Genomic DNA, 25,830 nt, shown 5'->3' on the forward strand with positions numbered 1-25,830 from the left:
AAGCTGTAACATAAGAAAATGTGGAAAAAGTCAAGGGGTCTGAATACTTTCCGAATGCACTGTACATTTCTACCACAATAACCTCGTACCCCTGCATGTTGACTCAGTACTGGTTCACTGTGTATATAGCCAAGATGTCGTTACTCATTGTGTATTTATTCCTTTCTATTATTTTTCTATGTTAAATCTGCATTGTTGTGAAGGGCCCATAAGCATTTCAGACTACACCTGTTGTTTGCAAAGCAAGTGACAAATAAAATATGATTGGACTCAAGAATTCCCTACCTGAAATTACAGCAACATCAGACACATTGAAAAACATTAAACTAAAACACCTCAATGATTTCAAAGTAATAAAAAAAAATGCTTTTCTACTTTGAATTCACTGATCCATAAGCAAGAAAAACCTCACCCACAATAAAATAATCCAAAACTTTAATGATTTTCCAAATAATGTTCTCATCTGGATAAATAAACCATAGCAATGCAAACATGCTTATCCTTGTTGTCTTTTTCCTATGTATTTTTGTTTTAATACATTGCTTAAAAAATTAACTAATCCTCAAATCCAAAATGTTGATACCATATCTACCTTATAATCATTTCATTACAAAGCATTCTTATTTTTTGCTGCAGTTAGTATGTAGACTTTTTTTCAACATACACTTTTTCAGAAAAGAGAACAGGGTGGAGTTTCTCTTTCTCTAAAGCTGTGCGGTGTATTAAGATTTGCCTCATTGCATGCTGAGCACATGAAGAAAACCCCGTGCCAGCAACAATATAAACGATTTAGATATTTCCTTCAAATCACAAGTGTCTCATTGTGAGGATGCTTTGGAGTTGGAATCGTCAAAATGTTGTAAAACCAGTTTCAGAATAACAATCCTGAAAATAGACCATTCTAAATGTTACCATGAGCGCATGCTCATGTCTTCCTATTTTGGTAGAAATTAAACAAAAAGTAAGTACTAATAAAAACATCTTGACCACACCCACTACGCCACACGATAAATATGTTTAAGTCGGAAAAATAGACATTGCAACTCCCATGTATTAAAATGTAAATTTGTCAGTGATGTTCATAACATCAACACAGACAAAGGCAACAGAACAGTTAAGTGATATTACAATAACTGCCCAAATGCAAGAGCGGGTGTTGATTATGCTAAACTTATTGAGAATTTTGGATTCAAACATCCTGTTTATAGCTTTTATACAGGTTTTTTACTTCCATCTTTTCATGCAAGGCCATGGTACCCTTTCTCTAGTTTTGGGCGGGAAACAGAACCTACAGCATTGGCCTTTGTAGTGATAGTTTTAGGTGGTTGGTTCTCCTCGGACACAAAACAACCATATTCAATAAGTCCTTTCTTTCCCTCTACAGCAGGTGGTGTCAGTAATGCAACTACATGGCCTCCATTGCCCAGCGCTGTAAGTCATCCATGTCATCCTCGTCTTCATCCTCCTTGGCTAAAATTAAAATTAAAAAACATGCAGATAGTGAATTATTTGAGTAAATGTGGTAAATAAATGTTTTATAGTAATAAAGTGGTAAATTACAATAGATCAATTAGTTATTTAATGTTCTGTTGGGACAGTAACCGTGGCATACAATGTTCCCATGGAGGATTTGCTTGTTTTACTGCATATTATTGTATATTCCAAAAGACTCACCTGGTCTGGAGGGTAATGAAGTAGAAGGCACATTGGGTAGATGGGCATCTTCTGTCCCGCCGATCTCCAGCAAGTTTTTGTCCAATTCCTCTTGTTCCAGCTCATCCAACTCTGCCAGGAGTTCATCCTATGGTGCAAGACGATAAGAACAGCCCAGTCTCTGTGATATCTGGTCAACTATTGAACTAGCAGCACTGATAAGACAAATAAAGAACAATGTGCAATGAACATTGTCACCTACCTCATCAAACTCCTCTCCAAAGCCTACAGGTTTTGAGATGGCATCTGAGATCTCTTGCGCCAGCTCCTGCTGCTCAGTGATGTCTTGCATCAAGTCATCTACTTTGTCTATGTCCCTAACAGAACCGGACAGGGGAACAGAGAGATTTGAATAAATACAAGAGCTGTATGACTGCACCTGACCAAAGCTAATAAACAAGTAGTGTGCCCTTGCTTACATGTTTTCATGGGCAGCCTTCATTGCCTTGGCGGCAAAGCCCATGTTTTTGAGCACTTCAGTATTGGTATTGGCATTTTCCAGTGCCTCCCTCTGGAACTCGATGGTGGACAATGTGCCATCGATCTGGGTAAGCTGGTTCTCGTACCGCTTCTTCCTTTTCAAGGCCTGCAGGGCCGCTGTGCGTAGTGAAAGGGGAATTGAAGTGATTAGTGGGTTCGATTCCCGGAAACATGGACAGCGTTTCTGAATCCCCAGGACTATCATGTGAGTAAATACATAACCTCTAACTACACTGAACAAAAATATTAAATGCAACATGTAAAGTGTTGGTCCCATGTTCTATGAGCTGAAATAAAAGATCCCCAGAAATGTTCAAAATGCAAAAACAGCTCTCTCTCAAATGTTGTGCACAAATTTGTTTACATCCCTCTCAGTGAGCATATCTCATTTGACAAGATAATCCATCCATCTGACAGGTATGCAATATAAAGAAGCTGATTAAACAGCATGATCCTCACACAGGTGCACCTGTGTTGGGGAAAATGTTCCACTAAAATGTGCAGTTTTGTCACAACAATGACACAGATGTCTCAAGTTGAGGGAGTGTGCAATTGGCATGCTGACCACAGGAATGTCCACCAGAGCTGTTGCCAGAGAATTTAAATGTTAATTTCTCTACCATAAGCAATCTTCTACATTCAACCGGCCTCACAACCGCAGACCACATTCAACCGGCCTCACAACCGCAGACCACGTGTATGGTGTGTCGGCAAGTGGTTTGATGATGTCAATGTTGTGAACAGAGTGCCCCATGGTGGCGGTTGGGTTATGGTATGGGCAGGCTTAAGCTACGTACAACAAATATAATGGCAATTTAATGCACAGAGATACTGTGACAAGATCCTGAGGCCCACTGTCGCGCCATTCATCCACCGCCATCACCTCATGTTCCAGCATGATAATGCATGCCCCCATGTCGCAAGGAGCTTTACAAAAATCCTGGAAGTTGAAAATGTCCCAGGCCTGCATACTCAGCAGACATGTCACCCCATTGAGCACGTTTGGGATGCTCTGGGTCCATGTGTATGACAGCGTGTTTAAGTTCCCACCAGTATCCAGCAACTTCGCACAGCCTTTGAAAACGAGTGGAACAACTCTATGCAAAGGAGATGTGTCTCGCTACATGATACAAATGGTGGTCACACACCAGATACTGACTGGTTTTCTGATCCATGCCCCTACTTATTTTTATGGTATGTGACCAACAGCTGCATAGAGTCACGTGAAATCCATAGATTAGTGCCTCTTATTTATTTTGACTGATTTCCTTATGAACTGTAACACCGTTAAAATTGCTATATGTTGCATTTATATATTGGACCATTATATTATGTCATATCTATGTTTAAGTCATTCATAGACGCTAACTGCATTTAGCGCCTATTAAAGATAGTATATTCTGGCCGGGAGAACGTTAAAACGCATCGCTTGCGGTACGGTTTTGGAAACAATTTTTAAAAATACTGTAAATCGCAACGGTGTTAACCTGTTAAATTCGCCTCGAAACAGAACATGTAAGGTCCTTGGACTATAAGGACTAACATCAGGCTCCTTTAGTCCGTTATTGGGCTACGCTAGCCTGTCATGAACACTACTCAATACTTGGGTGTATTCCTCTGCTCAGGCGTTGCTGACGCCTGCCAGATGTTACAACACCTGGATAGGTATTTTATGTATCAGCTAACCCCATCCAATATTAGGGCACTCTGCCAGTCGATAACACACTCAATGACGTCGCACGCAACCACTGGTTAAGGCATGCAACGTCTAAACAGGGGAACGCAACCAATGACAGGAGTCACTTGGAGCCTCTCTGTTGGCACTCAGTATTAGGTTACTATCCTGGAAGGATATTGACCTCATCCCATCAGTAGAGGATGCCTGGTTGTGTTTTAAAAGTAATTTCCTCACCATCTTAAATTAGCATGCCCCTTTCAAAAAATGTAGAACTAAGAACAGATACAGCCCTTGGTTCACTCCAGACCTGACTGCCCTTGACCAGCACAAAAACATCCTGTGGCGTACTGCACTAGCATCGAATAGTCCCCGCGATATGCAACTTTTCAGTGAAGTCAGGAACCAATACACAGTCAGTTAGGAAAGCAAAGGCTAGCTTTTTCAAACAGAAATGTGCATCCTGTAGCTCGAACTCAAATGTTTTGGGACACTAAAGTCCATGGAGAATAAAAGCACCTCCTCCCAGCTGCCCACTGCAGAGGTTAGGAAACACTTACCACCACTCTCTACGGCTGGCCATGCTCTACTCCTGGCTACCGCAACCCCGGCCAACAGCTCCCGCACCCCCCGCAGCTACTTGACCAAGCCGCCCCAGCTTCTCCTTCACCCAAATAGCTGATGTTCTGAAAGAACTGCAAAACCTGGACCCGTACAAATCAGCTGGGCTAAAATTCTCCCGCCATTGTTGCAACCCCTATTACTAGTCTATTCAACCTCTCTGTTCAACCTCTCCCCCTCTTCAAAGGGGGTGACACTTGACCCAAACTGTTACAGACCTTTTTCCATCCTGCACTGCCTTTCTAAAGTTAGCCAAGTTAACAAACAGATCACTGACCATTTAGAATCTCACCGTACCTTCTCCGCTGTGCAATCCGGTTTCCGAGCTGGTCACGGGTGCACCTCAGCCACGCTCAAGGTACTAAACGATATCATAACCGCCATCGATAAAAGACAGTACTGTGCAGCCGTCTTCATCGACCTGGCCAAGGCTTTCGACTCTGTCAATCACCATTTTCTTATTGGCAGAGTCAACAGCCTTGGTTTCTCAAATGACTGCCTCACCTGGTTCATCAACTACTTCTTAGTTAGAGTTCAGTGTGTCAAATCGGAGGGCCTGTTGTCCGGACCTCTGGCAGTCTCTATGGGGGGTACCACAGGGTTCAATTCTCGGGCCGACTTTTCTCTGTGTGTGAGTAATATTTGATATATATACACACACATACATACATACACGTTGCTCTTGCTGCGGGTGATTCCTTGATCCACCTCTACACAGACGACACCATTCTGTATACATCTGGCCCTTCTTTGGACACTGTGCTAACAAACCTCCAAAACGAGCTTCAATGCCATACAACACTCCTTCTGTGGCCTCCAACTGCTCTTAAATGCTAGTAAAACTAAATGCATGCTCTTCAACCAATCGCTGCCCGCACCCGCCCGCACGACTAGCATCACTACTCTAGACGGTTCTGACAGAATATGTGGACAACTACAAATACCTAGGTGTCTGGCTAGACTGTGAACTCTCCTTCCAGACTCATATTAAGCAACTCATTAAGCAACTTAAATATAGAATCGGCTTCCTATTTCGCAACAAAGCCTCCTTCACTCACGCTGCCAAACATACCCTCGTAAAACTGACTATCCTACCGATCCTCGACTTCAGCGATGTCATTTACAAAATAGCCTCCAACACTCTACTAAGCAAACTGGATGCAGTCTCACAGTGCCATCCGTTTTGTCACCAAAGCCTCATACCACCCACCACTGCAACCTGTATGCTCTCGTCGCTACATATTCGTCACCAAACCCACTGGCTCCAGGTCATCTATAAGTCTTTGATAGGTAAAGCTCTGTCTTATCTCAGTTCACTGGTCACCATAGCAACACCCACCCGTAGCACACGCTCCAGCAGGTATATCTCACTTGTCAAAAACCAACACCTCATTTGGCCACCTTTCCTTACAGTTTTCTGCTGCCAATGACTGGAACGAATTACAAAAATGGCTGAAGTTGGAGACATATCTCCCTCACTAACTTTAAGCATCAGCTATCTGAGCAGCTTACCGATCGCTGTACACAGCCCATCTGTAAATAGCCCATCCAACTACCTACCTCATCCCCATATTGTTTTTAATTTACTTTTTTTTGCTCTTTTGCACACAAGTATTTCTACTTGCATATCTATCACTCCAGTGTTAATTTGCTAAATTGTAATTACCTCGCTACTATGGCCTATTTATTGCTTTTTCTATTGTGTTATTGACTGTACGCTTGTTTATTCCATGTGTAACTCTGTTGTTTGTCGCACTGCTTTGCTTTATCTTGGCCAGGTCGCAGTTGTAAATGAGAACTTGTTCTCACCTGGCCTATCTGGTTAAATAAAGGTGAAATAAAAATCACTACAGGCCATGTAACTTTGTTTAGTCATAAAATAAAGGTGAAAAAATAAACAAGCAGTAACTTAGTACCTAAGAGTCTAGTGTCAATTTTAACTGCAACGTTTGTATTTTTGTTTGTATTTAAATTTTATGCACTTTGAGATTATTCTGTATAATGAAAAGCGCTTTACAAATGGAATACATTTTTAAGTAGATACTGTGTCAATGGAAGGGTGGCCCCTTCCCTTCTCTTGACAAACAGGCAAATTCATGACTCACACAAAATCCCCTAACTTGTTGATGGTGTAGCCAGAGTTTTGATAGCAGTCACTAACACAGAACGCACCTATACACGGGGATAATGTAATTTAGCTGTTCTAACACAGTTGTGGAAACGAGATAGGGCGAGCCTGGCAACCTGACATTCAGTGACAGCCGTGGCCGCTCGGAAAGTTAGCTGATTTGACTAGTTAGCCAGCTCGTTGCTAACGTTAACATACAGGCGAACTTTAAGTAGCTAGCTTCATTAGCTAGCCAAGTTAGACAACCATCGTGAATATGTATATGTTATGTTAGTTGGCGACTCACCTCGTTTGTTTTTTGTGCCGTTTTTCTTTGCAGTTATGAGTTCCTGGTCAATCTTTTTCTCTAGAAAGTCCTGTTTCTTCGCTAACATCTGCTCTGTGTCTCGGAGTTTCTGAATCGCATCTTGTGGACTCGGCCCTTTCCCTCCTTTCCCCCCACCGCCGAACAGCTTCCCAAACACGGACATTCTGGGATCTAAACTATATGGAAATAATGTCCTTTTAAAACGTTTCAGACTAACTACAGTCTATGGTGTCACTCTTCTCGCCGATTGTTTTTCCTACTTCCTGGTTAAGGCTGTATGACGTAATATTATTCCCTAGTGGGTGGTATTCCATGGGGCTCCACCTGCTGGATAAGAAGTGTAATAATATTTTTTTTGTCAATTAACAGACGCTCCTAACCAGAGCAATTTACAGGAGTAAGTAGGGTTAAGTGCCCTCATCAAGATTTTTCACCTAGTCGGCTCAAGGATTCAAACCTGCAACCACTTGGTTACTGGCCCCACGCTCTTAACCTCTAGGCTACCTGTCGCCCTTATAATAATAATAATAATAATATATACATTTTATATTGGACTTTTCACAGTTGTGTAGAGTAGTTAAGTAGAACTTAAAAGTATTTTTACTTACGTAGATATTTGGGGGTATCTGTACTTTACTAATTATATTTGTGACAACGTTTACTCCACTGTATTCCTAAAGAAAATAATGTACTAATTACTCCTTTTCCATGACAGCCAAAAGGACTCGTTACATTTTGAATGATTAGCAGGAAGGGAAATGTGTGTAATTCACGCACTTATCAAGAGAACATCCCTGGTCATCCCTACTGCCTCTGATCTGGTGGACTGACTAACATGTAGAATCTCTCCAAGTCGCTTGTGTTGTTCTGATAGGCAGTTCGGAAAAGTAGTGTATTGAGCGGAGGGAGCACTGATGGTGTATCTGATAGATGGGCCCTGGAGCAGTCACAGGAGGCTGCTGAGGGGAGGAAGGCTCATAATAATGGCCGGAACGGAGTGAATGGAATGGCATCACTCCTCTCCCAGCCATTACCATGAGAATGTCCTCCCCAATTAAGGTGCCACCAACCTCCTGTGTTTGAGCTTTTCATCGGGCACCTCGTCGTACGAGACGTTCACAGCTCCTCCTTTGTAGGTAGGCTGGATCGTTCATTACCAGAAGTGAAACACCCTCCGATTTCCTTTGCAGCCCTTGGGGTAAAATCAGTTTGACACCCCTGTTCTAAATTAAATTGACTTTACATTCTCAAATAGTTGCCATATCAGAGCAGAGGCTGTTCGGGTTGATCTTTCATTTGTCCAGGTCATTTAAAAATAACCCTGCAAAAATGTAACAACTCACAGAAAAGATCTTCACTGACATTCCACAAACCTGCCCTATCCCATGACGTCACACGGAGCCCTTCCTTCCTGCTCTCTGCTTGCTAGCTTAGCTTCAGCTGTTGTTGGCAGTCCAAGTTTTCTTATTTTTATCCTCAGCTATCCCTTACCGAAGTCAGGTCGTATTCAGGAACATATACAATAGCCATAATAGAAACAGCTGCGACATATAGTCCAGGTAATTTATGTCAGAAAGGCTTACGAACGTCTGTGACATGGCCAGACAAGAACAAGTCCTCCAGCTTGAGCCACCACACGAACTGAAATTTAGAGGTAAGACTAGGGCAGGGCCTGATAGTTGGGTCTGCAAATATTTGACCATCGTTCCTAGATAATGTATTAACAATAGTGTTAACTTCATTGTGAAAAGATGGGTCTGCACACGGTGTATCATATTTCCTATTTGGTTTTTAGAGTGGTGACAAGTGAAGCGACATTGCATACCGACGTCTTCTACTTACCGATGCTAACAGGCTAACGCCTAGCTGTCATTTTCTAGTTTAGCCTGTAACGAGAAAGCAGGCCCGGGTCATTTCCTCAATCAATATCAGTTGCATGCTATTCAGTTACTATCATAATCACGATCTCCCTGGTTTGTGAGTCGGCTGTTGCCAGCATAAATAAATACTTATTTCAATAGCTACTAATGAAAAAATGTATAACGTTGGTAGCAAACTAGATACTTTCTCTACGGTCAGGACTACACTAGGGAAATTTCCATAAAAATAAAAAAAAACTACCCGAATGGATACAGAGAATAGTGTTTTTCAATCCGTTCCTGGGGCTAACCCTAAACGTGGGCATTTTTGTTTCAGCCCAGCACACAACAACAATCCCTCGGCCTCGATAAATTGAATCGGGATTCCCTAAGAAACGTCACTTCGATACAGCTAGGACCGGAAGTGACTCTTCGTAGCAGGTTTGAGCGCATTTTCGCTGAGACTAACCCCTTTCCTAACTTAGTAATCCTAACTTGTTCCGTTAATTAGCCTAACCTGCTGCGTACATTCCCCTAACCGGTTACGAAAAAGTCACTTCCAGTCGTAGGCTCTTTCAAAGTGGCGTGCTTTTTGGGGAATCTCGAGTTGAATCAGGTATGTTTATAGATGGGCTGAAACACAAATGTGCACCCCGTAGGGGGAGCCGCAGGAATTGATTGAGAAATACTGCTGTAGAAAAAGGTGACTGTTGGCAATTGTTAGGCACGGATCAGTGAGTCCAAGCAGGATGGTAAGATCCGGAGGTGGACCGTTTTACCTCTTCTAATGGAATTATTGAACAGGGACTATATTGATGATTGGTTTTGAGAATTGTATCAATAGTCATAACAAAATAGATCATAACTAATGATATAAGTCTAAAGATAACAAAAAATATTGGTGATGGGGTCATCTCAATAAAATGGTCCTCCTCAACTTTTTTTGGGGAAAAAAATAAGATCGCTATAATAAGATGAGTCAGCTAGCTAGCATTGATATCTATTGTCTGTTCTCTCTCTGTCTTTTCAAGGTCCATTTACAGATGTTGTCACGGCCACCCTGAAGCTAGGCAACCCAACGGATAGAAATGTCTGTTTCAAAGTCAAGACGACCGCACCCCGTCGATACTGTGTCCGTCCAAACAGTGGCATCATCGACGCAGGCACCTCAATCAATGTGTCTGGTTGGTGTCTTTTTGGTTGATTGCACATTTATTGTAACTGACAGATCTCAAATAGAGGAACTAAAAGTATGTTGAGCTGGTCAAAGTAAGGTAACACGTTGTGCTGTTGCTAAGAGATTGCTCAGTGGCATTTATCTGTCTGCTTTGTTTCACAGTTATGCTGCAGCCTTTCGACTATGATCCCAATGAAAAGAGCAAACACAAATTCATGGTGCAGTCCGTGCTTGCTCCGTATGACATGACTGACATGGAAGGGGTGGTAAGTGTCCAAATGGAATGTGATTAATCTGAATGTCACTAATTATGATCTGATGATCACAGTAAGTCAATTCAAGTTGCAGTTCTAGTTCAGAGGGACTGGTACTTACTGTCTCAATCCTCTACTTATTTAGGTGTTGCAAGTGGGACAAATGTGCTGTCAAGATATGCTTGTCTTATGAGTGTCAAGCTGGGTGTGGTCATCTTGGTGTTGCCTTGTGATTCAGTTTTCCGTCAGCCCTCTTCTTCTTTTTCTCTCTCTCATTCTTCCTCTCAATCTATCCTTCCCACCGACAGTGGAAAGAGGCAAAGCCAGAAGAGCTGATGGACTCCAAGTTGAGATGTGCATTTGAGCTGCCGCTCGAGAATGACAAAATTGTAAGTACTCTACGTCACTATATCTTGTCATATCACTACATCCAACTGCATGTATTTTTCTTAATATTCCTTCCCTCATATATTTCATTTTAGTGTAAGATGCGTTCAGAGCACCTTCATTCCATTCACAAACAGTTCCTGAATGATTGTCATCTCCATTGCATCTGAAGCAGCCATTGCCCTTTTTTTTGTATGTTGTCTTTCTCATCCCCATTCTGTTATTCATCTGCATAGTTCTGTCTCCTCCACTCCTCCCCACAGCATGCCAGTGAAAGCAACACAAATGTGTCCTCCGCCCCCGTAAAGCCAGAGCTCTCCTCACTCCCTAAGTCGGCCAGCTCCTCCCTGGATGACGGGGAGGTGAAGAAGATCACGGAGGAGTGCAAGAGGCTGCAGATGGAGGTCCAGAGGTTACGGGAAGAGAACAAACAGATCAGGGTGAGTCTCTAATGGCTCTAGGACACACAACAGTCAGATCTGTTTCACACATTACATTTATCTGCACCATCTGTAACAATGCAGACTTACTTAACAGGCCTCACCTTTCGTTTCTTATTTGAGATGGGTAACGGCTGTTTCACTGTTATTGCCCAAAAAAAACAAACAGCTGTTCTATATTCAACATGGTTTGACTGGCATTTGGCCTGTGACTCCTCCCCCTTTACCAAGGAGGACGATGGTCTGCGGAAGAGGAAAGTCACCTCCATGGTGTCCTCCCCCCACTCCTCTTCCTCCCAGGCCATGACGAAGGAGGAGGGCCTAAGTACCCGTGTTCTGGCGCTCTGCGTGCTGTTCTTCGTCATCGGAGTCATCATCGGGAAATTGGTCCTGTAGACAGCCAGTGGCAGCGTGCTCGGAGAACCGAACAAAACAACAACGGGATGTATACTTTTTGTTGTTGTTGCGTAATGCAACATCACGAGTTTATTTGAGTAGTGACATTTTTTAACATAAAGCGAAGGTAATCAAGAGTCGTCTTGCCTTTTTAAAATCACTCTATTCTCCGTCCTTCCACTCCTACTCGCAGATACAGTACAAATTATTGTGTGGGGAAGTGGCAACGTTGTGATCTATAAGTAGCAATGTGTTCCGGTAAGGCAAAGGCTTTTCCTACTGCAGGATTAACGTGACAGTTCTGATGTTGTGTGAATGTTTTACTCATTGCTTTTTTTAAGGGAAGGACACTGTATCTTGTGAGTCGAGAGGCTCCCTGTGAGTTTTAGCAAGAATGGGTAATTATGTAAATTCAGTCATCCAAAATTATTCCTTTTATAAAACAGAAAATGGATTTAGGAGGTAACTGAAAATGAAATGTTAACCATCGTTTTGTCCCAAAGAGACCCTTTCCAATACAGTAGGTTGCTTTTTATTTCCAACAGTCAAACTTGTAATTGGTTTTCAATATATCACAGATTTACTGTCTCACCGTGCTGCAGTGAATTAGTTCTATGCACACTTGATTAGTGACTGAGGTGAAAGTACAGAATGGCAGACTTGTCCTTTTGGTCGAAGGCCTGGGATGTGAGTGATATCCTCAGGGTCAGTATGAAATGGCTGTCATCTTCAGAGAGAACAACAGTGATGCAGCTTTTCCAGATGACAGCAAATGGCTTTACCTTAGGTGGAGCCTGGAAGTGATCCAAGTCCTGTATCTGATTGCAGCTGAGTAAGAGAAATATGCAACATCCATTTTTGACATACAGTACACTAAAATATAACGATGGGTTTGGACTCATGACACTGTATATAGTTTGATAGTACTTTGTTCTTGTGCTTTGCTTCAGTTCTTTTTAGAGTATCATGTAAGGCATAATTATTTTGTAATTATATTTGTACGCACTGTATTCAAATCAAGTTCTCATTTAGTGTCTACAAATAGCATGGAAATGACCTCAATAGTTCTTTATTCCTGTGTCTTAAACAAGGCAGTAAATATGACTTCTCAAAAGGGACCATCTCGGAACTAGCTATCGGTTGGGGTGTTCTCTCTCTTGGTTTGGTTTCTGTCTTAGCTGTCTAAAGAATCAACCGTCCTGTTTGTATTTAAAATCACTTTTTTTTGTAGCTTGGGGGGCTTGGATTGTGGACGGCTGGATGGAGAATTGAGCTGTGAACAATATATTAAAAACTGCTTTGGCGCTTCAGACCATCACATGTAACCACAATAATTGGATACAGTTTTGTATGTACATTAAACAATATAATGGATTGTGTAGCATCATAATAATGAATTAAATGCATAAACCCAAAACATGTTTTTTTGGTGGAAAGTTAATTTGCTTCAGTCTTATTCACGGTGCAAGGACAACCAAGCAAAGGTGTAAAGTGCAACCTTTGGGAGTTTGGAATGGCCCCAGTTAGTATTTTGCATTATTGTTGGGACAGATTTTGTGTTTGAGTGTGTGGCGTGCCTGTGTCCACACAGTCTTTCGTGCATGCCCTATTTAGTTGATCTAAAGATTTATAGGTTTATAAAGATTGTATGTAATCCTTTAGTAATACCTTATTCACTTGCTAAAACAGCTGTATTCTACAGGACCAAGGTTTCACAAAGCCCCTGCATTACTGAAAGTTGGACCCTCCCTCTATAACTTGTTGATACTCCTTCCACCTTCAGACAGATTTCATCTCGTTCAACTATAAATGCTTGCTTGTACAAATAAATTATTATTCTTACGGAGATGGGGCTGTAAGATTCTGACATGCATTGATTTGTCACCATCTAGTGGTGGAAAGTGGCAGACTAGAGCAGTGGTTCCCAAACTTTCAGTCACTGTACCACCAACTGAAATATCACATTTACATAAGTATTCAGACCCTTTACTCAGTACTTTTTGAAGCACCTTCAGCAGCAATTAAAGCCTTGAGTCTTCTTGGGTATCTGTATTTGGGGAGTTTCTCCCATTCTTCTCTGCAATTACTCTCAAGCTCTGTCAGGTTGGATGGGGAGCCACTCTGCACCGCTTTTTTCAGGTCTCTTCAGAGATTTTTGGTCGGGTTCAAGTCCGGGCTCTGGCTGGAACACTCAAGGACATTCAGAGACTTGTCCCAGAAGCCTCTCCTGCGTTGTCTTGGCTGTGTGCTTAGGGTCATTGTCCTGTTGGAAGGTGAACCTTCACCCCAGTCTGAAGTCCTGAGCGCTCTGAATCAGGTTTTCATCAAAGATCTCTCTGTACTTTGCTCCGTTCATCTTTCCTTCGATCCTGACTAGTCTCCCAATCCCTGCCTCTGAAAAACATCCCCACAGCATGAGGCTGCCACCACCATGCTTCACCATAGGGATGGTGCCAGGTTTCCTCCAGGCATGACGCTTAGCATTCAGGCCCCAAGAGTTCGATCTTGTTTCTTATGGTCAGAATCCTTTAGGTGACTTTTGGCAAACTCCAAGTGGGCTGTCATGTGCCTTTCACTGAGGTGTTGCTTCCGTCTGGTCACTGCAATAAAGGCCTGATTGGTGGAGTGCTGCAGAGATGGTTGTCCTTCTGGAAGGTTCTCCCATCTCCAGAGAGGAACTCGGGAGCTCTGTCAGAGTGACCATCGGGATCTTGGCCACCTCCCTGACCAAGGCCCTTCTCCCCCAATTGCTCAGTTTGGCTGGGCGGCCAGCTCTAGGAAGAGTCTTGTTGGTTCCAAACTTCTTCCATTTAAGAATGACGGAGGCCACTGTGTTCTTGGATCGTCAATGCTGGAGACATTATTTTGGTACCCTTCCCCAGATCTGTGCCTCGACACAATCCTGTTGACCTCATGGCTTGTTTTTTTTGCTTTGACATGCACAGTCAACTGTGGGACCTTATATAGTGTGCCTTTCCAAATAGTCCAATCAATTGCATTTTACACAGGTGGACTCCCAAGTTATAGAAACATCAAGGATGGTCAATGGAAACAGGATGCACCTGAGCTCAATTTCGAGTTTCATAGCAAAGGGTCTGACTGCTTATGTAAATAAGGTATATGTTTAATTTTTATAATTTAGCAAAAATGTCTAAAAACCTGTTTTCGCTTTGCCATTATGGGGTATTGTGTGTAGATGGATTGAATACATGTTTACCTCATCAATTTTAGAATAAGGCTGTAACGTAACATGTGGAAATAGTATTCAGACAACTTCACTATCTGAATGCATAGCATATATCAAACAAAGTATGGAGGTCTCTGTTTAATACAAGACAGGATAAGCTATTCTGATATGGTTGTCACAGAGCATCACAGACCATGAACCCAGCCCTCACCTAGTCACCAGGAATAGCAAGCTATGTCAACCATTCAGGACATAGATAAAAACAAAGTATACACCGAGTATACAAAACATTGCCTTTTTCCATGACATAGACTAACCCAGGTGAAAGCTATGATCCCTTATTGAGGTCACGTGTTTAATCCACTCAATATTAGGAAGGTGTTCATAATGTTTGGTATATTCAGTGTAGTTCATGGGTCAACCACCCTGTAAATCTCACTCAATATCATTGAGAAGACTTGTCCATCATGCTACATAGGACACCAACCTTCTGCTCGCAGTTGTCAATGGCAGTGTTCTCATGTTCAGGAGCATGGCACTGAACGGTGGTCATATGGGGCGTAAGGTTAGCCTAGTGGTTAGCGTGTTGGACGATCAACTGAAAGGTTGCAAGTTCAAATCCCCAAGGTACAACTGTCATTTTGCCCCTGAACAGGCAGTTACCCCACTGTTCCTAGGTCATCATTGAAAATAAGAATTTGTTCAACAGACTTGCCTAGTTAAATAAAGGTAAAAATAAATAAAAGGGACATTCATGTTGGGCTGAAACTCTCACCACTCACAACTCTCAGCACTCCTGCCTCTTTCCTCTACACTTCCTGTGACCTTGAACTAATGACGAACTCGTCAATAGATGCAATTGAAACATATTACGTCCCCTCATCTAAATTACTACAGTTAATTATCTTGTAATTCCCTAAGCTACACTCCTGACGAGAAGTACATTCATCAAACATTGTCATGGTGTAGGTCAACATCACAATGTTTAGGCAAATACCCAAAGACCCATGTTAATATTTTTCATAAAACTGTAACTGTGTATTTGTGCAAAGAAGCTTTGTGGTGAATGCCTGTGTCTGGGTTAAACTGGGAATGACCGTTCTATCGCCTTGGATAGGAAACAAAGACAGAATTGAATAGAGTTGTGATGCATGTGATAGATGCAGTATAATGTTCTCTTTGAAAAGCAGTGAAGTAACAGCGAGGAGTTAAACGAGCTGTCTAAGTAAATACAGTGGACATAACGAGACATGGCTAACGATGGATGAATGAAATGTCACGGGTGTATCTGGTGTAGGTTTGTCCTTGTGGTTGTGTGTAAGGACGGGCCCGTGGCTGTCTGCACCAAAAACCTTTATTTCGCAGAGCTCCTCTTCTGAAAGTAGAGACCCATTTTTGATGTACACAGTAAATGAAAACTAGGGCACTGAAGTGAAAGTGTAATACTGTACAGTCCGTCTGTTGTGCAACACTAGGAAGGACCCCAAAACAATACAATTGTTTGTCATCTTTAGCAAAAGAAAATAATTCATGTAGAAACAAGCAATGTTTTGCATTTGGATATTTGTCATGACCTTTTACCTTTAAGCTAGAAAAAAAAAGAAAGAAAAGGTAAATAAACTCACCCTTCATGTTGTTCGCTAATGAAACAAAACCTGAACAAAACCTAAACGAAAAGAATTTAAGTTACAGCAATAGGCACACTATAAAATGTGTCAAGGTTCTTTGATACCAATAAAATACTTTTTTAAATCCATAGACATTTCATATATTTATATATTTTTTGGTATATGGATCCAAAAATAGACATTTAAATCATATAGGGGAGGGAAATTAAAAATCCAAAGCTACGAATGGTTGTTCCCAATCCCTGGAGAGAGAGGGGGGGGGGCAACTGGCCAATCCATACAGCGCAGTATAACACCCACTTTAGCTCGTTATACACGTACAGTCGTGATCAAGGCACAGGGATCTTCTTAGTCATTTTTCAATAAAGTTGTACAAAATAATACATTTTACAGTCTGTACAAGAATAATAGTTCAGCAGTAAATTAAAGAGATACAAAGAGCCTGGGAAGGAGGAGAGAGGGGTAGGGTAGGAGAGAGTGGTAGGGTAGGAGAGAGGGGTAGGGTAGGAGAGAGGGGTAGGGTAGGAGAGAGGGGTAGGGTAGGAGAGAGGGGTAGGGTAGGAGAGAGGGGTAGGGAGGAGAGAGGGGTAGGGTAGGAGAGAGGGGTAGGGTAGGAGAGAGGGGTAGGAGAGAGGGGTAGGAGAGAGGGGTAGGAGAGAGGGGTAGGGTAGGAGAGAGGGGTAGGGTAGGAGAGAGGGGTAGGGTAGGAGAGAGGGGTAGGATAGGAGAGAGTGGGGATAAGGGAAATGGAGGAAACCAAGGAGGAGGGGTGGTGACGGGAGAGTGACCATATGAGTAAAGATTAGTGTCCCATTTATCATTATCTTCCTCTTTTTTTAATTTCAGGATATTTTTTCTTTAAAAACATAACAAAGAGCATTGCCAGTAAAGTAACAGTGCATGGTATGTGGTGAAGTTAAGAGAGAGGATAGGGAGGAGTGAAAGAGGCGAGAGAGAGAGTGTGTGTGAGAGAGCGCACAGGGCACAATGGCACAACAGTCTACACAGACAAAACAAACCGTGGAGACAAACGGGGCTGATCAGACTTCTCTTAACTTATATGGTACTGTACTGTATGAGCTTTGCACTCCGTTGAGTTCTGTGAACGTTGGCCTTTCTCCTTCCGCTGCTGTACCGACAAGGCAAAGTCATGTGACAATCCTGTGGGTGTCATGGTGTCCAAGCTCCACCAAATTCACATAAATATTCCCTTCCCCCAAACCCCGCTCACCATGATGCTTCCCTGGTTCATTGTCCGTCATTGAAATTGCTCCTGGTAGGTATCTTGGCTGTGATTCATTGAAAACACTGAGCCAGTCAATCTGTGGCTGCAGCCAGCAAGCAGCTAAGACTCAGGACTTGCTCAGTTCAGGACCAGTGACCATGCAGTCGAGTAAAAGCGTGTGGGGTTATTTCTCTGTATGCAAGCAGTTATGGGTAAACTGAGATTAAGTGTGCCTAAGAGTGTCTGTGTGTGTGTGTGTCAAAATATGAACGGAGGTTGTGAAAGAAAGACAGTCCGGTGCCATGTCAGTGTGCGTACTCGCGCCCGTGTGTGTGTGTGTGTGTGTGTGTGGTGAAATGGGTTCAAGTCTTGAGCACAGTGCTAAAATGCTGTGGAGTTCAGCTGATCTGGCTTGGATGTATTCTGTGTTTTGCAGTACTTCAATAGCAATTTCCATGTTGCGCTGTAGCTCTCATGTCTAGTTTGACTTCAGGAGTCCCCAAGAGCACACAGAGTCAGGGCGACAGGGGTGGGTTCCAGGGAAGGGGAGTGGGGGTCAGGGAGGGACCGGAGGTCGGGGTTCCCAGTCTGTGTTGCAGTCCCCTCCCATCACAAGAGCTCGTACTGCCGAAGGTGCATCCGCTGAATGATGTCCCGACAGTCGTTGAAGACCCGGCGGATGTTTTCCGTGTCGACGGCGCAGGTAAAATGGGGGTAACAATAGTGCCTGCCATCTCCGCTGGCTGTGCTGATCCTCTGAAAAAAAAAAAAAATCACAGTGAGACAAATGTGCACTACCACCATTCAGGACATCATCCACTTGACTCAATAACAAAATCTAACACTTACTGCACGTTAGCCTTCCTGCTAACTTATTCAATATGAGGAAGAGAAAGTCATCTCATTTGTCATCTTTTGTTGCGATTAGATACTATTTTGTAATCAATACCATAAGATTCCACGTAACATTAGCAGGGGAGACATCGGAAGGTCTGCACTTACCAGGAACTCATCTCGTATGAAGTACTTTGCCCTCGTGACACGCGGATCCTCCCCTGCTTCCGGTGTTGCTATAGAAGCGTGAGAGACTGAATGATGAGTGTTATGATTGGATTCTGGTACACCACCACACATTGTCAGTGCCATAGTTCGCTATGGCGATTACTTATCAGCCACAGGAAAGAACAGTCAGGAGCCACCTACTGTGGCTAAAATCAGAAGCAGTCTCTGTGTGTGTGTGTGTGTGTCTCTCACCATCATCCGGTGTGGTGTAGCGTGCAAACTCTGGGAAATACTCTTCGATTTTTGATTTCCCAGCCAACACCTTCTCCGCTAGCAGGTCCTGTTTGTTGAGGAATAGGATGACAGAGATGGTCCGCAGCCACCTAAAGAGACAAACACACAGAGATGCTGGGTAAATACACTGGCAGAAAGCAGTCAGTGGTCCATTAGAGCGAGCAAATTAGATTAATGAGAGCATTTTAATAGAACAGAGGAATAGAATGAATCTTCATTGTTCGTGGATAATGGGTGTCATGGGTTGTGCACGTTTCTCTGTGTGTGTCAGTGGAGGCTCCTCAGGAGGAAGGGGAGGACCACCCTACTCAGTAAATTTCGTAAGTAAGAAGGGAAACATAAAAAAAATATTATTTTTTTAGATAATACTAAATATATTCACATCACCAAATAACTGATTAAAACACTTTTGCAATGAATGTCTACATTATCCTCAACAGCACCCTCTAGGGTAGCAACATCGTGTAGCCGGAGAACAGCTATTTTCTGTCCTCCTCTGGGTACACTAACTTCAATACAAAACCTAGGAGGTTCATGGTTCTCACCCCTTCCATAGACTTAAACAGTAATTATGAGGACTTCGGGGGACGTACTTCAACCTATCAGAGCTCTATCAGCTGCAGTATGAACTGACATGCTGTCCACCCAATCAAAGGATCAGAAAATGAATCTACTACTGAAAGCAAAAGCTGCAGCTAGCTAAGACTGCAGTGCATAAAGTGCGGTGAGTCGTTGACTCAGATAGACAATTGTACAGTTTTGAACAAATACATTTGCCAAATTAAGGAGAAGCAGCAGAGAGAGCTAGCTAGCTATATTGCTTTGCATGTTCTTTTCTTCTTAGTTTACCTTTCTTTTAGTTAGAAAATGCATCTAAATTTGGCCTACTCAGCAACCTGACTCAGAGAGGAATGCTACAGTGGGGAGAACAAGTATTTGATAACCTGCAAAATCGGCAGTGTTTCCTACTTACAAAGCATGTAGAGGTCTGTAATTTTTATCATAGGTACACTTCAACTGTGAGAGACGGAATCTAAAGCAAAAATCCAGAAAATCACATTGTATGATTTTTAAGTAATTCATTTGCATGTTATTGCATGACATAAGTATTTGATCACCTACCAACCAGTAAGAATTCCGGCTCTCACAGACCTGTTAGTTTTTCTTTAAGAAGCCCTCCTGTTCTCCACTCATTACCTGTATTAACTGCATCTGTTTGAACTTGTTACCTGTATAAAAGACACCTGTCCACACAATCAAACAGACTCCAACCTCTCCACAATGGCCAAGACCAGAGAGCTGTGTAAGGACATCAGGGATAAAATTGTAGACCTGCACAAGGCTGGGATGGGCTACAGGACAATAGGCAAGCAGCTTGGTGAGAAGGCAACAACTGTTGGTGCAAATATTAGAAAATGGAAGAAGTTCAAGATGACGGTCAACCACCCTCGGTCTGGGGCTCCATGCAAGATCTCACCTCGTGGGGCATCAATGATCATCAGAAAGGTGAGGGATCAGCCCAGAACTACATGGCAGGACCTGGTCAATGACCTGAAGAGAGCTAGGACCACAGTCTCAAAGAAAATCATTAGTAACACACTACGCCGTCATGGATTAAAATCCTGCAGCGCACGCAAGGTCCCCCTGCTCAAGCCAGCGCATATCCAGGCCCGTCTGAAGTTTGCCAATGACCATCTGGATGAACCAGAGGAGGAATGGGAGAAGGTCATGTGGTCTGGTGAGACAAAAATAGAGCTTTTTGGTCTAAACTCCACTTGCCATGTTTGGAGGAAGAAGGATGAGTACAACCAAGAACATCATCCCAACCATGAACCAGCATGGAGGTGAAAACACCATTCTTTGGGGATGCTTTTCTGCAAAGGGAACAGGACGACTGCACCGCATTGAGGGGAGGATGGATGGGGTCATGTATCGCGAGATCTTGGCCAACAACCTCCTTCCCTCAGTAAGAGCATTGAAGATGGGTCGTGGCTGGGTCTTCCAGCATGACAACGACCCGAAACACACAGCCAGGGCAACTAAGGAGTGGCTCCGTAAGAAGCATCTCAAGGTCCTGGAGTGGCCTAGCCAGTCTCCAGACCTGAACCCAATAGAAAAATTGTTGGAGGGAGCTGAAAGTCTGTTTTGCCCAGCGACAGCCCCAAAAACCTGAAGGATCTGGAGAAGGTCTGTATGGAGGAGTGGGCCAAAATCCCTGCTGCAGTGTGTGCAAACCTGGTCAAGAACTACAGGAAACGTATGATCTCTGTAATTGCAAACAAAGGTTTCTGTACCAAATATTAAGTTCTGCTTTTCTGATGTATCAAATACTTATGTCATGCAATAAAATGCAAATTAATTACTTAAAAATCATACAATGTGATTTCCTGGATTTTTGTTTTCGATTCCGTCTCTCACAGTTGAAGTGTACCTATGACAAATTAGACCTCTACATGCTTTGTAAGTAGGAAAACCTGCAAAATCGGCAGTGTATCAAATACTTGTTCTCCCCACTGTATTTATGTTAGCCAGCTGGCTAAGACTATCCAACACTGCAACTCCTTCAAGTCAAGGTAAGCTGTCGTTTTTACTAACTGTTGTACACTGTACTGTGTGATAGTATATCCAATCCAAGTGTACAAACGCCTTAGTTCTAGTTTGTCGACTATAACATTAATACAGTGGAGAACCGTGACTTTAGGACCTAGGCCTTCAGAGGAACCAAAAATCTTCCAATACGTTGCACCAAACTCCAAAATAACATTACCTTTCAAACTTATTTCAGTTTATCTTGAAAGGGGATGCTAACAAATTAGCAACAACATCCACCTTAAAGTTGAAAACAGCTGCTGCAGCCACCATCGTCTCACTACTACAACACAAGCTAGCTAACGTTACTAGTGTAAAAGGCTCTGCATGGTCAATCCGATATCTGAAGTGGCATTTACTGCTATCATGCAGCCTCCACAGACGTCAGGGTTTTGTGTTTATACAGAACGTACCGCCCCCACCTACCGTCAACCATGTCAATGCGGAGCACTCCACAATGTTACAAAATGTGTGCGATGGCGATGTGGTATGGAGCTTGATTTTGCCTCTAAGTGCCTCCGGAGGCTCTGCAATTGCATCACACCCTCCATACGAAGCCTCCGACCACATTTTCAGATCAAGCATAAATTGGCTTTTATAGCGTGGGAAACTACTGCTTGCGCCACGGATTACTTTCTCTTGTGCTCTTAGTAGTGACATCAAAGATGTTGTAACTAAAACAAGATGGGAACGACAGGCTGTGGACTAATTGGAACAAAATGAGTCATAGTGGGCAAACTGAGCCAACCAGGAGCTAGCGAGATCATATTGGCGTGTTCTAGTATGCATTTTCATATTTCCGTTAAGAGAACGCCTATTCTGTGATGTGCAATAACTCAATTCACATTTGCACTCCTAAACACTTTTTTAAAATACTTTTGCAATCTGTTTTTTTTTTAAAAAAAAATTAAAATCGATGACAATGTCCAGAATGTTGGCCAAAATCCATCTCGTTCCATCTTCTCCCACTGCCAGCCATTGGGCTTCCTCTCACTACCATATTTGGTAGTATCGCCATATTTGGTAGTGAGTGGAAACGCCAAACGGATGCTGTTTATTTGTTCTATCTTTTTACGGGCCCACCCATTGCAAGTCAAAATATGATTGTTTAATTCCACTGTCACTCCAAAATTCTGCTCTAATACAGTTGTATGGCAGAGGCCTTCTGTCCTAGCCAATGGCTGGCTGAGCAAGCTAGATTTCTCTACCTAAAAGACTACCAAAGAAAATCCTGATTATATATGTCCTTCTTTAATTTATTTATTATTTTAAAGGTAACCTTTATTTAACAAGGCAAGTCAATTAACAAATTCTTATTTACAATGACGGCCTACCCCAGCCAAACCCGGACGACGCTGGACCAATTGTACGCCGCCCTATGGGACTCCCAATCACAGCCGGATGTGATACAGACTGGATTCGAACCAAGGACTGTAGTGATGCCTCTTGCACCGAGATGCAGTGCCTTAGGACCGCTGCGCCACTCTTCACTACTAACCCTTCTCTTTCCAATACAAACTGGAGAGATGAAATCAGAAGATCTTTAAAATGATTGTAAAGCTGAAATAGAAAAACATGAAGTCCACAAGCGAAGGGTAAAGGTGAGAGGAGAGCGTATAGATGCGAGAACAAACAAGTTCCCTACTTTTTCGCTCTTCCACAACCAAAATGTGTTTACGCTCACTAACAGTCAGTTACCGTGAGACTGGCATTCTTTTGCATGACAATAACCCAGCTTTCAAAATCTCATGACCGCCACAGTCCTAGGAGGGACCTACCTGACTTTGTCCAACAGAAGCTCTTGTTTAAGTGGACTAATGATTAACCCCCAAATTAGTCCGATGCAGGCAACAGTATGCAAGGCGTTACTGAATGTGTCACTCACTGTCTGACCACCCTGATTACTCCCGATTTGTCTCTCAACCTGTGCACCTACGTTATAAACTTTCATTTTGTAGGCTAGGTTGTAGCAACCTCATGATGGGTATAGGGAAAATCATGTAGTAGCCTAAACCTGAGCTGGGTGAATGGAATATGAATGACAGTCATCCAATATGCTTTAATAGAAAGAAAAGAACTGGTGTGTGCGCCGCCACTGGTGTGTGCGTGCATTTGTGCGTCACCTGTTGTTCCAAATGTTCTTGAATAGATTGAGAGCCTCCTGTAAACGGTTGGTCTGATTGTCCTCCCGGATCACCATGTTGTAGCTGCTACTGGCCACCACGAAAATAATGGCTGTTACATCTAGTGGGGAAGACAGAGGGAGGAAGGGCACAGGCAAACTGGTTTTGTAAACGGCCAATCAATGACACAGTCAAAAGGCACTTCAGGTTTAAGCCTAAGATCAAAACACACAGTCATAGCAGAAAAGCGATGGTAGGAAAATACGTGAAACCTTTAAAGGAACGAGAATACAGACTAAGACCCTTCTAGACTAAAAATGATCTATAAATGAGATCCGAATTGTGAGTTACTCTCTATTGGGTTGGCCAGATCAAATGGAAAAACAAATGTTACCATTAAAGCACTGGATCCATTTCCGACGTTCATCCCTTTGCCCACCAACATCAAACATGCTGTTGAAGAAATGGCAAGGTGAGACAAATGCCACACACTACCACCTTGTGGCGTAGTGATGAATCACATGTTCGCTGCACTGTATGGACTCGTAAACGTCTGCAGGGACGGGTTGGAGATTTCTCTTTGAGTATTGTACTAATAACCGAATGCGACGATAACCCTGGGTTATACTCACTGGAAATTTACTTTGTCCACCTGAAATCTGGTTTCAAAGATCCCAGAGGTGAGCACTCGGCATCTCAGTAGGTCCTGAGAGATGACAAAAGACAAGACTGGAGTCATTCATCTGCTTTATATTTATCAATAACAATCAATATTCTGAAAAGTTGATAATGGAGTACAGTAGGCATCTCTCTCCAATTGAGGTCTCTGGCCAAATGTAGTGCACCATACAGGGAATAGGGTGTAATTATAATGGCGCCGTAGGGGATGGCTGTCATTTCTACAGGCTCCTAACCAACTGTGCTATTTTTTTTTTTCTCCCATTGTTTTAACTTATTTTGTATATAATGTTGCTGCTACTGTCTCTTATGACAGAAAATAGATTCTGGACAGAACAGACATTACTCACCTCAAAACAGGACGAAATTGTGTTATTTAATGAGTCATACGTTAAGGACATACTGTTTTCCTGAAACCAGGCCTAAATTCCCATCATTCCCATGAAGAAAAGACGGAAATACAGGGGTCGGGGTGACTTGTGAGAATTCGTCAGCGAGTGGGTAAACTGCCACTACCATGCGTACTATTGGCCAACGTGCAATCATTGGGGGGGGGAACTGGGTGATCTACGATCAAGACTATCCTACCAACGAGACATTAAAAACTAATATCTTATGTTTCACTGAGTTGTGGCTGAACGATGATACGGATAATATAGAGGTGTCTGGGTTTTCCGTGCATCGGCAGGACAGAGCAGCTACGTCTGGTAAGATGAAGGACGGGGGTGTGTCTATTTGTCAATAACTGCTGGTGCGTGATGTCTAATATCAAAGAAGTCTCAAGGTATTGCTCACCTGAGTACCTCATGATAAGCTGTTGTTCACACACTCTACCAAGAGAGTTCTCATCTATATTACTCGTAGCCGTCCATTTACCACAACAAACCGATGCTGGCACAACGACCACACTCAACGAGCTAACAAGAAAATGCACATCCAGAAGCGGCACTCCTAGTGGCCGGGGACTTTAATGTAGGCAAACTTAAATTCGTTTAACCTCATTTCTACCAACATGTCATGTGACAGCAGTGAGAGATAAAATATTTATTAAAAAATCCCTCTAAACCACCGCTACTCCACACAGAGACGCATACAATGCTCTCACTCTCCCTCCATTTGGCAAATCTGACCATAATTCTATCCTCCTGATTCCTGGAGGAAGTACCAGTGACTCGCTCAATACGGAAGTGGTCAGATGACACGGATGCTACCCGACAGGACTGTTTTGCTAGCACAGACTGGACTATGTTCTGAGGTTCATCTAATGGCATTGAGTAGAATACCACCTCAGTCACTTGCTTCATCAATAATTGCATCGACGACATCGTCCCCAGTGACCGTACATACATATTCCAACCAGAAGCCATGGATTACAGGCAACATCTGCGGGACACTAATCCGGACGCGTATAAGAAATCTCGCTATAGCCTCAGATGAACCATCAAACAGGCAAAGCGTCAATACAGGACTAAAATGTAATCCTATTACACCGGCTATGACGCTCGTCGGATGTGGCAGGGTCTGCAAACACAACCGCAAGCTGTCCACTGACGCGAGCCTACCAGACCAGCCAAATGGCTTTTCTGCTCGCTTCTAGGCAAGCAACACTGAAGCATGCATGAGAGCACCAGCTGTTCCGGGCGACTGTGTGATCACACTCTCTGTAG

At 43.0% G+C, this 25,830-nt stretch overlaps 3 protein-coding genes across 3 annotated transcripts in view; 1 reads left to right on the forward strand and 2 right to left on the reverse strand.

Moving 5' to 3' along the window:
• Positions 1–418: 418 nt before the first annotated feature.
• Positions 419–7,209, reverse strand: LOC135504602 (charged multivesicular body protein 4c-like). The gene is made up of 5 exons (XM_064923322.1): positions 6,904–7,209; positions 2,133–2,310; positions 1,916–2,030; positions 1,675–1,801; positions 419–1,470 (listed from the first exon to the last, which is right to left on the reverse strand). Exons 1-5 carry the CDS (start codon positions 7,085–7,087, stop codon positions 1,406–1,408), a joined length of 669 nt encoding a protein of 222 aa, XP_064779394.1. The 5' UTR covers positions 7,088–7,209; the 3' UTR covers positions 419–1,405.
• Positions 7,210–8,309: 1,100 nt separating this feature from the next.
• Positions 8,310–12,858, forward strand: LOC135504603 (vesicle-associated membrane protein-associated protein B-like). The gene is made up of 6 exons (XM_064923323.1): positions 8,310–8,578; positions 9,815–9,967; positions 10,123–10,226; positions 10,523–10,603; positions 10,865–11,041; positions 11,273–12,858. The coding sequence occupies exons 1-6, from the start codon at positions 8,491–8,493 to the stop codon at positions 11,435–11,437; spliced, it is 768 nt and encodes a 255-aa protein (XP_064779395.1). The 5' UTR covers positions 8,310–8,490; the 3' UTR covers positions 11,438–12,858.
• A 3,102-nt stretch (positions 12,859–15,960) lies between these two features.
• The window catches only part of LOC135504604 (guanine nucleotide-binding protein G(s) subunit alpha), a 30,852-nt gene continuing 20,982 nt past the window's right edge, over positions 15,961–25,830 (reverse strand). Inside the window, exons 7-12 of the mRNA XM_064923324.1 lie at positions 24,118–24,191; positions 23,880–23,938; positions 23,486–23,606; positions 18,732–18,862; positions 18,480–18,547; positions 15,961–18,233 (exon numbers count right to left, since the gene is read on the reverse strand). Coding sequence (XP_064779396.1) covers positions 18,087–18,233; positions 18,480–18,547; positions 18,732–18,862; positions 23,486–23,606; positions 23,880–23,938; positions 24,118–24,191 — 600 coding nt within the window. The 3' untranslated portion in view covers positions 15,961–18,086. The remainder of the gene's footprint in view (positions 18,234–18,479; positions 18,548–18,731; positions 18,863–23,485; positions 23,607–23,879; positions 23,939–24,117; positions 24,192–25,830) is intronic.

Source organism: Oncorhynchus masou, chromosome 18 (assembly GCF_036934945.1).
Source record: "Oncorhynchus masou masou isolate Uvic2021 chromosome 18, UVic_Omas_1.1, whole genome shotgun sequence".
NCBI lineage: Eukaryota > Metazoa > Chordata > Actinopteri > Salmoniformes > Salmonidae > Oncorhynchus > Oncorhynchus masou.

Bases quoted from the DNA above. Each gene is read 5' to 3' on its own strand.
- LOC135504603 (XM_064923323.1), top strand. From the start codon at position 8,491: ATGTCAGAAAGGCTTACGAACGTCTGTGACATGGCCAGACAAGAACAA. The intron at 10,227-10,522 runs GTAAGTGTCCAA...TCCCACCGACAG, and splicing joins TGACTGACATGGAAGGGGTG to TGGAAAGAGGCAAAGCCAGA. The intron at 11,042-11,272 runs GTGAGTCTCTAA...CCCTTTACCAAG, and splicing joins AAGAGAACAAACAGATCAGG to GAGGACGATGGTCTGCGGAA.
- LOC135504602 (XM_064923322.1), bottom strand. From the start codon at position 7,087: ATGTCCGTGTTTGGGAAGCTGTTCGGCGGTGGGGGGAAAGGAGGGAAA. The intron at 2,031-2,132 runs GTAAGCAAGGGC...CGGTTCTGTTAG, and splicing joins AAGGCTGCCCATGAAAACAT to GGACATAGACAAAGTAGATG. The intron at 1,802-1,915 runs GTAGGTGACAAT...CTTGCACCATAG, and splicing joins TTGGAGAGGAGTTTGATGAG to GATGAACTCCTGGCAGAGTT.